Source organism: Salmo salar, chromosome 16 (genome assembly GCF_965601325.2).
Source record: "Salmo salar chromosome 16, fSalSal1, whole genome shotgun sequence".
Taxonomy (NCBI): Eukaryota; Metazoa; Chordata; class Actinopteri; order Salmoniformes; family Salmonidae; genus Salmo; species Salmo salar.
The window spans coordinates 42,468,463-42,479,964 of record NC_138306.1 but is presented as its reverse complement, the minus strand read 5'-3'; the positions used below and the strand labels follow the sequence as shown (position 1 = coordinate 42,479,964).

Genomic DNA, 11,502 nt, shown 5'->3' with positions numbered 1-11,502 from the left:
CAAATGTAGAAGAGTAGGGAGGTAAGACAATAAATAGGCCATAGAGGCAAAATAATTACAATTTAGCATTAACACTGGAGTGATAGATGTGCAGATGATGATGTGCAAGTAGAGATACTGGGGTGCAAAAGAGCAAGAGGATAAGTAACGATATGGGGATGATGTAGTTGGGTGTGCTGTTTACAGATTGGCTGTGTACAGGTACAGTGATCGGTAAGCTGCTCTGACAGCTGATGCTTATAGTTAGAGAGGGAGATATAAGACTCCAGCTTCAGTGATTTTTGCAATTCGTTCCAGTTATTGGCAGCAGAGAACTGGAAGGAAAGGCGGCAAAAGGAGGTGATGGCTTTGGGGATGACAGTGAAATATACCTGCTGGAGCACGTGCTACGGGTGTGTGTTGCTATGGTGACCAGTGAGCTGAGATAAGGCGGGGCTATACCTAGCAAAGACTTATAGATGACCTGGAGCCAGTGGGTTTGGCGACGAATATGTAGCGAGGGCCAGCCAACGAGAGCATACAGGTCGCAGTGGTGGGTAGTATATGGGGCTTTGGTGACAAAACGGATGGCACTGTTATAGACTACATCCAGTTTGCTGAATAGAGTGTTGGAGGCTATTTTGTAAATTACATCACCCAAGTCAAGGATCGGTTGGATAGTCAGTTTTACGAGGGTATGTTTGGCAGCATGAGTGAAGGAGGCTTTGTTGCGAAATTCGTTTGTTGCCGATTCTAGATTTAATTTTGGATTGGAGATGCTTTATGTGAGTCTGAAAGGAGAGTTTACAGTCTAACCAGACACCTAGGTATTTGTAGTCATCCAAATATTCTAAGTCAGAACCGTCCAGAGTAGTGATGCTAGTCAGGCGAGAGGGTGCGGGCAGCAATCGGTTGAAGAACATGCACTTAGTTTTACTAGCATTTAAAAATAGTTGGAGGCCACGGAAGAAGTGTTGTATGGCATTGAAGCTTGTTTGGAGGTTTGTTAGCATAGTGTCCAAAGAAGGGCCAGATGTATACAGAATGGTGTTGTCTGCGTAGAGGTGGATCAGAGAATCCCCAGCAGCAAGAGCGACATCATTGATATGTACAGAGAAATGAGTCGGCCTGAGAATTGAACCCTGTGGCACCCCATAGAGACTGCCAGAGGTCCGGACAACACACCCTCCGATTTGACACACTGAACTCTATCTGAGAAGTGGTTGGTGAACCAGGCGAGGCAGGCATTTGAGAAACCAAGTCTGTTGAGTCTGCCGATAAGAATGCGGTGATTGACGGAGTCGAAAGTCTTGACCAGGTCGATGAAGACGGCTGCACAGTACTGTTTTTTATCGATGGCGGTTATGATATCGTTTAGGACCTTGAGCGTGGCTGAGGTGCACCCATGACCAGCTCGGAAACCAGATTGCATAGTGGAGAAGGTACGGTGAGATTACTAGCTGACTACTAGCTAGTAGCTAGTTAGCTGGCTAGCTTCTGAAGGTGGTTCCGGTTCTGAAGTATAAAAAATAGCAGATCCATGCCACATTGGGTGAGGCGGGTTGCAGGATAGTATGTTCAGTCCGTAGATGGAAATTCAGATTAAAAGTATAAAAAAATGCATACAAAATATATACGAAGAAAAACGATATATACAAGGGACGGGACTAGATAAACAAAGAAGACATCTGACTGCTACGCCATCTTGGATAAAGACGGTTGGAAAAGCATTCCAGGTGAAGTTGGTTCAGAGAATGCCAAGAGTGTGCAAAGCTGTCATCAAGGCAAAGGGTGGCTATTTGAAGAATCTCAAATATTAAATATATTTGTTTAACACTTTTTTGGTTACTACATGATTCCATATGTACTATTTCATAGTTTTGATGTCTTCACTATTATTCTACAATGTAGAAAATTGTAAAAATAAAGAAAAATCCTTGAATGTGTAGAAAATAGTAAAAATTAAGAAAAACCCTTGAATGAGTAAGTTTCCTAAAACTTTTGACCTTTAGTGTAAGTATTCACCCACCTGAGACAATACATTTTAGAAACACCTTTGGCAGCGATTAAAGCTGTGAGTGTTTTGGGGTAAGTCTCTGAGAGCTTTGCATACCAGGATTGTGCAATATTTGCTCTTTCAAGCTCTTTCAAGTTGGTTGTTGACAATTGCTAGACAGCCATCTTCAAGTCTTTCCATAGATTTCCAAGCAGATGTCAAAACTATAATTTGGCCACTCGGGAACATTTACTTACTTTGGCCTTAGATTTGGCCTCGTGTTTTAGGTTATTGTCTTGCAGAAAGGTGAATTTGTCTAGTTGTGTCTGGTTGAAAGCAGACTGAACCAGGTTTTTCTCTAGGATTTTGCCTGTGCTTAGCTCTATCCCATTTATTTTTATTTAAAAACTCATCAGTACTTGCTGATGACAGGCATACCCATAACATGATGCAGCCACCACCATGCTTGAAAATATGGAGAGTGGTATTTGGTTATGTGTTGGATTTGCCCCAAACATGACACTTTGTAGTCAGGTCAAAAAGTTAATTCCTTTACCACATTTTTTGTACTATTACTTACTTTAGTGTTTTGGAATATTTTTTTTCTGTACAGACTTATTTTTTTCCCACTGTGTCATTTAAGTTAGTATTGTGGAATAACTACAATGTTGTTGATCCATCCTCAGTTTCTTCCATTAAACTCCGTAACTGTTTTAAAATCACCAATCCCTGAGTGATTTCCTTCCTCTCTGGTAACTCAGTAACAAAGGATGCCTGTATCTTTGTAGTGACTGGGTGTATTGATATACCATCTGGTTGTTCCGGATGCTGGAGTGAGGAGTTGTGCTGTACTTCGCTCCGCGGGTAATATTACATTTATTACATTTCATTACATTACAACGGAGCGATTTGATTAGTGTAATGTTAGCTGGTAATGTTAGCTAGCTACATAGTTGTCTTTGCTGTCTTTGCATCAAGGATAGAGGTGTAGCTTTGAGAAACTAACAAGGTTAGCTAGCCAGCTGTACTCGTTCGCAGCGACGCCGTTTTACAAACAAAGCCAACACCACAGCCACTGCTAGCTAGCCAGCTTTACCAACTAGCAGTACAGTAGAAACTAAATACATTACAACGGAACGTTTTGATTAGTGTAATGGTAGCTAGCTACATAGTTGTCTTTGCTGTCTATGCATCAAAGATAGAGGTGTAGCTTTGAGAAACTAACAAGGTTAGCTAGCCAGCTGTACTCGTTCGCAGCGATGCCGTTTTACAAACAAAGCCAACACCACAGCCACTGCTAGCTAGCTAGCTTTACCAACTAGCCGTACAGTAGAAACTAAATACATTACAACGGAACGATTTGATTAGTGTAATGTTAGCTAGCTACATAGTTGTCTTTGTATCATAGATAAAGGTGTCGTACAGAGTAGCTATCGAGGTTAGCTAGCCAGCTACATTTTCAAACAAAGTCAACAACGCAGCCACTGCTAGCTAGCCAACTCTACCAGCGAGCAGTACTGTATCATTTTAGTCAACAAGATTTTTGCAACGTAAGCTTAACTTTCTGAACATTTGAGATGTGTAGTCCACTTGTGTAGCTAGCAGGACTGACTTTGTGTTAGCTAGCCAACGTTTAATCACTTCTGCATTATGAAAGGTACTAGACACGGACACGAATGATCTATTGGTAGTTTGTTGTAACCAAGTATTGGTGCTAACCGTGTGTTATGGATGCTAGCATGCTAGTTAGCTATGGCGTCATAGGATACGGTGCACTGGAAGAAGCTGGAAGAATACTGTACCAAGTTATCTAGCTGAATAAACTAAGTTTGAACCTATTCCTGGTAACATTGAACCACTGGAGCTTACATCAATTATAATTTCTACAGTGGAAGTTGGAAAGTTATATTTGAGTGTCATTGAGTGTCATTGAGTGTTCATTCCAATCTCCTTTGCATTAGCGTAGCCTCTCCTGTAGCTTGTCAACCACGTGTCTGCCTATCCCTGTTCTCTCCTCTCTGCACAGGCCACACAAACGCTTCACACCGCATGGCCGCTGCCACTCTAACGTGGTGGTCCCAGCGCGCACGACCCACGTGGAGTTCCAGGTCTCCGGCAGCCTCTGGAACTGCCGGTCTGCGGCCAACAAGGCAGACTTCATCTCAGCCTATGCTACCTTCCAGTCCCTCGACTTCTTGGCGCTGACGGAAACATGGATTACCACAAAAAACACTGCTACTACTACTGCTCTCTCCTCGTCTGACCACGTGTTCTCGCATACCCCGAGAGCATCTGGTCAGCGGGGTGGTGGCACTGGAATCCTCATCTCTTCCAAGTGGACATTCTCTCTTTCTCCCCTGACCCATCTGTCTATCTCCTCTGAATTCCATGCTGTCACAGTCACTAGCCCATTCAAGCTTAACATCCTTATCATTTATCGCCCTCCAGGTTCCCTTGGAGAGTTCATCAATGAGCTTGACGCCTTGATAACTTCCTTTCCTGAGGATGGCTCACCCCTCACAGTTCTGAGTGACTTTAACCTCCCTACGTCTACCTTTGAGTCATTTCTCTCTGCCTCCTTCTTTCCACTCCTCTCCTCTTTTGACCTCACCCTCTCACCGTCACCCCCTACTCACAAAGCAGGCAATACGCTTGACCTCATCTTTACTAGATGCTGTTATTCTACTAATCTCACTGCAACTCCCCTCCAAGTCTCCGACCAATACCTTGTATCCTTTTCCCTCTCGCTCTCCTCCAACACTACTCACTCTGCCCCTACTCAGATGGTATTGCGCCGTCGCAACCTTCGCTCTCTCTCTCCTGCTACTCTCTCCTCTTCCATCCTATCATCTCTTCCCTCTGCTCAAACCTTCTCCAACCAATCTCCTGATTCTGCTTCCTCAACCCTCCTCTCCTCCCTTTCTGCAGCCTTTGACTCTCTATGTCCCCTATCCTCCCGGCCGGCTCGGTCCTCCCCTCCTGCTCCGTGGCTTGACGACTCATTGCGAGCTCACAGAACAGGGCTCCGGGCAGCCGAGCGGAAATGGAGGAAAACTAGCCTCCCTGAGGACCTGGCATCTTTTCACTCCCTCCTCTATACATTTTCTTCCTCTGTTTCTGCTGCTAAAGCCACTTTCTACCACTCTAAATTCCAAGCATCTGCCTCTAACCCTAGGAAGCTCTTTGCCACCTTCTCCTCCCTCCTGAATCCTCCCCCCCCCCTCGCTCTCTGCGGATGACTTCGTCAACCATTTTCAAAAGAAGGTTGACGACATTCGATCCTCGTTTGTTAAGTCAAACGACACCGCTGGTCCTGCTCACGTTGCCCTACCCTATGCTTTGACCTCTTTCTCCCCTCTCTCCAGATGAAATCTCCGGAGACCTTCTCACCTCGCTCATCAACTCATCCTTGACCGCTGGCTATGTCCCTTCCGTCTTCAAGAGAGCGAGAGTTGCACCCCTTCTCAAAAAACCTACACTCGATCCCTCCGATGTCAACAACTACAGACCAGTATGCCTTCTTTCTTTTCTCTCCAAAACTCTTGAGCGTGCCGTCCTTTGCCAGCTCTCTTGCTATCTCTCTCAGAATGACCTTCTTGATCCAAATCAGTCAGGTTTTAAGACTGGCCATTCAACTGAGACCACTCTTCTCTGTGTCACGGAGGCTCTCCGCACTGCTAAAGCTAACTCTCTCTCCTCTGCTCTCATCCTTCTAGACCTATCTGCTGCCTTTGATACTGTGAACCATCAGATCCTCCTCTCCACCCTCTCCGAGTTGGGCATCTCCGGCGCAGCTCACTCTTGGATTGCGTTCTACCTGACAGGTCGCTCCTACCAGGTGGCGTGGCGAGAATCTGTCTCCGCACCACGTGCTCTCACCACTGGTGTCCCCCAGGACTCAGTTCTAGTCCCTCTCCTATTCTCGCTATACACCAAGTCACTTGGCTCTGTCATATCCTCACATGGTCTCTCCTATCATTGCTATGCAGACGACACACAATTAATCTTCTCCTTTCCCCCTTCTGATAACCAGGTGGCGAATCGCATCTCTGCATGTCTGGCAGACATATCAGTGTGGATGACGGATCACCACCTCAAGCTGAACCTCGGCAAGACGGAGCTGCTCTTCCTCCCGGGGAAGGACTGCCCGTTCCATGATCTCGCCATCACGGTTGACAAGTCCATTGTGTCCTCCTCCCAGAATGCTAAGAGCCTTGGCGTGACCCTGGACAACACCCTGTCGTACTCAGCTAACATCAAGGCGGTGACCCGATCCTGTAGGTTCATGCTCTACAACATTCGCAGAGTACGACCCTGTCTTACACAGGAAGCGGTGCAGGTCCTAATCCTGGCACTTGTCATCTCCCGTCTGGATTACTGCAACTCGCTGCTAGCGGGGCTCCCTGCCTGTGCCATTAAACCCTTACAACTCATCCAGAATGCCGCAGCCCGTCTGGTGTTCAACCTTCCCAAGTTCTCGCACGTCACCCCGCTCCTCCGCACACTCCACTGGCTTCCAGTTAAAGCTCGCATCTGTTACAAGACCATGGTGCTTGCCTACGGAGCTGTGAGGGGAACAGCACCTCCGTACCTTCAGGCTCTGATCAGTCCCTACACCTAAAGAAGGGCACTGCGTTCATCCACCTCTGGCCTGCTCGCCTCCCTACCTCTGCGGAAGCACAGTTCCCGCTCAGCCCAGTCAAAACTGTCCGCTGCTCTGGCACCCCAATGGTGGAACAAGCTCCCTCACGATGCCAGGACAGCGGAGTCAATCACCACCTTACATTTACATTCCGGAGATACCTGAAACCCCACCTCTTTAAGGAATACCTGGGATAGGATAAAGTAATCCTTCTACCCCCCCAAAAAGATATAGATGTACTATTGTAAAGTGGTTGTGCCACTGGATATCATAAGGTGAATGCACCAATTTGTAAGTTGCTCTGGATAAGAGCGTCTGCTAAATGACGTAAATATAAATGTAATCTAAAGCCTAATTAATAACTGTACCATGCTCACATTGATATTCAGAGTCTGAATTATTTTTTATTGCCCATCTACCAATCGGTACCCTTCTTTGAGAGGCGTTGTAAAACCTCTAAGGATATTTCAGTAGCACAAACATGAGCAGAACGCAGACAATATTTTTTTGCAATACCCTTATCCTAAATGTGGGGTGAAACCAAACGCATTTAGCCTACATGACAACATAACATGTAGCTTAGCCCTGTTTACACATTGATTATTTAGCTATCGGGAAGGGGTGTCCAGAGAATCTGGTCACATAGCCACTCCGTGATTTTAATTGGTCCGGATCCCAAGGGTCCCTAATACCATTGCCTTTACAGTAAGGAGTTGACTGTCCGTAATCGTGGAGTTTTCCTGTTTCTCAGTAGTTCCGTTAGTTGAAGGTGGGGTTGGTGCCTCCAAGCTGTATGATTGTGAACAGGGCTCAGGGACAAGCCAACCCAAACACTATCTTAGGTTTTCAGGGAAACGCTAAAAGTGTTAAATCATGAGGAGAGCGACCGGGAGGGGGGAATCACGTGCACTTCCCCTGGCCTCACACCCTGCTACATCCCCCTCTATACCCCTCCACTGCCAATCCAGCTATCCATCCCCCATCCATCTCCTCAGTAAGCTGACATAGCGTGTTTAAGCGTTAGCTGCTTTGTCTCTAATAGGATCAAGGGGACTTACATTGTCATCTGATAAAACTAAGCAGCTTGATAACTGCGCTGCTCCTTCTTAACCAATTTGTACTCAATTAGGATAATGAGGAAACAAGCGAAGACGGACCGAGAATGTATTAACATGATAAGATAACTGAGTCCCCTCGCCCCCCAAAACACACACACTCATACAAACACGCACACAAACACACACATTACCTGCTTGTTTTACTTGAGAAGTCATTAAACTGGTCGCTCTCATAATAAAGGCTTGTAGGCACTGTAGGCTGTGTAGACTAAACTGAGAAGTAAAATCTGCAACTGAAATCTACCTATTATATCATGATATTGATAAATTATCATGAACAATATAAATATGTATAGCATGTTAACATGATGAAGATGACACATGATAACATTGTCACCATGTTTGCTTACTAATAGTGGGTAAAGTGCTTAGCAAGTGATCCAGTGATTTCCATATCATCCGCTTGGCCTCATCCCTCTGGACATTGCAAGGACCTGCAGTCTGCAGCATTTCCATGCCTAGTCGCATGTAAGATTCTTGGCTCTGTGGCGTCCAGCAGCCCTAATGAGCATCACCGTCCAGGGGTTTCCTGAGAAGCTGCTCAGCAACACGGTGATTCCTTCCTGAATAAGGTATAATTTCACTAAGGCCATTAGCTCTCACTAGTAACCATGCCAGACTGATTGAGGGAACAACACACAAGTGCAAATAGGTGACACAGGTACGGCTGGCAGGCCTTTCCAGAGGCTAGTTGATTCTATATCAAACACTAACATACTCACATTATTATACCTGAAATTTGCAGGCTTTTGCAAACCCTCAGAAACCTGCATTATGGGCAGGTTCTGCAGAATGCATGTCTTGTTAAAGAGAGCAGGCCAACGTACTCTTGAGGACTTTACCTGCAATCTGAAGGTTTTGGCGAGCAGATTGCAGGTTTTAGCGCCAAAATTGCAAACACACCCCACTACAATGACCATCCAACAAAATGTCTACTGTGCATTGTGAAGCAGATGGTCAGATTTGTACTCTAACAAAGCCCATGTTGAAGGTGGTCTAGACCTCCAATGTGATTCTAGTAGTTCGAACATCTAGTAGTTATTTTACCATCTGTAGTTCTGCAGAAGTCTTAGGAGAATGTTAAGCCTGTTCTTAGAAGATCCATGCTTTACCTTGATGATTTGGATAGTGGTCTAGGCCGCTGCCTCCAGAACACATGTACTGCTGCCAGCATGAGTTTGAATCCAGCCCATTGCTGTTCAGCAAAAACTCTCCTACCTTTCCACTCTACCTCTCTCTGTCCTACCCAACAAAATATGTAAGGAGTGGGGCTGCCCAAAGAAAAGAAAATAGTACTTGGTAGTACTCAAGGGAATTCCATTCGAGCAACATTAGCCCAAAACAAATATTTGAAGCAAACAAAGTCTTCTATAACAAAAACAATGGAGTGAGAGGTCTTTACTTGTCGATTAAGACAAGGTAAGACAGTTGTACGCATTTTATTTCATTTATGTCCACACTTGCCATGTACTCTGACTCGACACTGCCTGTTTTCCTCTATCCAGATCAATACAATGACAGTATGGCAGACGGAGAACAACTGATTTGGTCATTTCTCCTGAACTGCATTTTATTTCTTCAAGTTGAGCAACCTAAACCGAATCAACAGAGCGTCTTAAACGTATCTTTAGATTTCATTGAGGACAGAGGAAATCTCCAGTGAAGACCTTAGCCTCATTAAAGGCAGGGTTGATCTCTGTGACACTTACCTCTCTAAGCCCATCCAAGACTTCAGAGTGTCCTACTGGTGCAAATACTCTCTTAAAGCAACAGATTCCTCCCAAATATCCTCAGTGACACAGGAACATGTTTATTTGTTTAAAGTTACAGATGGACAAATATGAATTATGTTACTACAGTAAATCCTTTCATTGTTTTTGTTTAAATGTATTTTATAACTTTTTTAGTTTAGTCATATGCTAATCTCAATTTTGAATCCTTTTCCATTATCACTGTGATTATGCATTTTATTTTAATAAACCGCCAAAAATCGCTTTGTGAAGAAATTGTATTTATTTGATCTATGTGTCACAGTGATTTAATCTATGTAGATTGACCATAATATGATAATGTAACGAACACTTGTAACAATTAGTCCAAGCCAATTGACACAAGTCGGGCTAAATCCTTATGAGCTGTTAAACATGCCCGAGATCAACTCCTCTTGAATAGACCTGGCCCCTAATTGTTTATTTTATCTATTGGACAGATTGTCTGCCAGCCGTCACATTTACGGGTTCACAGCAAAGCTGTAAAACATATTGTTTTCTTCTGAATTCATTTTTAATTTTTTTTATTTGGCACACAGAAACTAGAGGCCATGAGTAACTTGGTCAAAAATAATTGGCCAGAGGGGGCGAATAGGAGGCGCTGTTCTAAGCAGTCTCACTTAAACCCTCAGGTCCATCTCCCAGTTTGACCTAGAGACTTGAAACTTTGTATGTGGGTGTCTTCCTCATTCTGATCAAATTTACTTCAAGGACCCATAAGGTCAGTCAGGATAGATTTTCCTCCATCTTGGACATTTTTTTAAATCTTCGAAAAGCTTCTCATGAACCACAAGAAAATTGACTCCTTCAAAATGGAGATGGCCTCAATTGAGCTGCTCATGCGCTCTCACAGATTCCATAATTGGACAGGTATAATGTTGCGTCTCCTAACTATCTCTATGGGGTCACCAACAAAAACACAAGGTGCATTCTGACATTTTCACATGAAAACAGCACTTGGTGCAGCCTGGGGTGGTCTAGTGGTCTAGACCGCTGCCTCCAGAACACATGTACTGCTACCAGCATGAGTTTGAATCCGGCCCATTGTGGTTCAGCAAAAACTTTCCTACCTTTCCACTCTACCTCTCTCTGTCCTACCCAATAAAATACGTAAGGAGTAGGGCTGCCGAAAGAAAAGAAAATAGTACTTGGTAGTACTCAAGTGAATTCTATTCAAGCAATATTAGCCTACTTACTGTAAAACAAATATTTGAAGCAATACAAAGTCTTCCATAACAGAAACAATGGAGTGAAAGGTCTTTAGTTGTCGTCTATGACAAGGTAAGACAGTTGCACTCATTTTATTTTATTTCATTTATGTACAAACTTGCCATGTACTCTGATTCGACAACTCATTAGGCCAACATGGTGAAAATCTGTTAATTAATTAACAAACTGTCCATTGGGGTTTGGCAGGTGGCACACGTTGACATTGTAATAATGTAGGTTCAATATTAAATATCTACAGTTTAAACATATCCAAACCAAATTACCTTCACATTTTATTTTGGACTGTGATGGTGCATTAAATTGAGATTTTGAAGCCAGAAACAGCCTGTTTTCTCCTATCCAGCTCAATGCAATGACAATATGGCAGACGGGGAACAACTGATTTGGTCAGAGACATTTGTCCTGAACTGCTTTTTATTTCTTAAAAGTTGGGCAATCTAAACCGAATCAACAGAGCATCTTAAACTTATCTTTAGATTTCATTGAGGACAGAGGAAATCTCCTGAGAAGACCTTAGCCTCATTAAAGGCAGGGTTGATCTCTGTGACACTTACCTCTCTAAGCCCATCCAAGACATCAGAGTGTCCTACTGGCGCAAATACTCTCTTAAAGCAACAGATTCCTCCCAAATATCCTCAGTGACACAGGAACATGTTTATTTGTTTAAAGTTACAGATGGACAAATATGAATTATGTTACTACAGTAAATCCTTTCATTGTTTTTGTTTAAATGTATTCTATAGCCTTTTTAGTTTAGTCATATAAAAA

General features: G+C 43.9%; 1 protein-coding gene across 4 annotated transcripts; it reads left to right on the top strand.

Annotated features, from left to right (window-relative positions):
* Positions 1–2,733: 2,733 nt before the first annotated feature.
* LOC145861104 (uncharacterized) lies at positions 2,734–9,728 on the top strand. 4 transcript variants are annotated; one of them, XM_082962723.1, is made up of 4 exons: positions 2,734–2,839; positions 5,341–5,486; positions 5,692–5,813; positions 6,009–9,728. In XM_082962723.1, the coding sequence occupies exon 4, from the start codon at positions 6,054–6,056 to the stop codon at positions 6,594–6,596; it is 543 nt and encodes a 180-aa protein (XP_082818849.1). In that variant the 5' UTR covers positions 2,734–2,839; positions 5,341–5,486; positions 5,692–5,813; positions 6,009–6,053; the 3' UTR covers positions 6,597–9,728. The 4 variants fall into 4 exon arrangements, with proteins under 4 accessions (XP_082818849.1, XP_082818847.1, XP_082818850.1 ...); XM_082962721.1 differs by having other exon boundaries at positions 4,002–5,486; XM_082962722.1 differs by having other exon boundaries at positions 2,771–5,486.
* Positions 9,729–11,502: the final 1,774 nt, after the last annotated feature.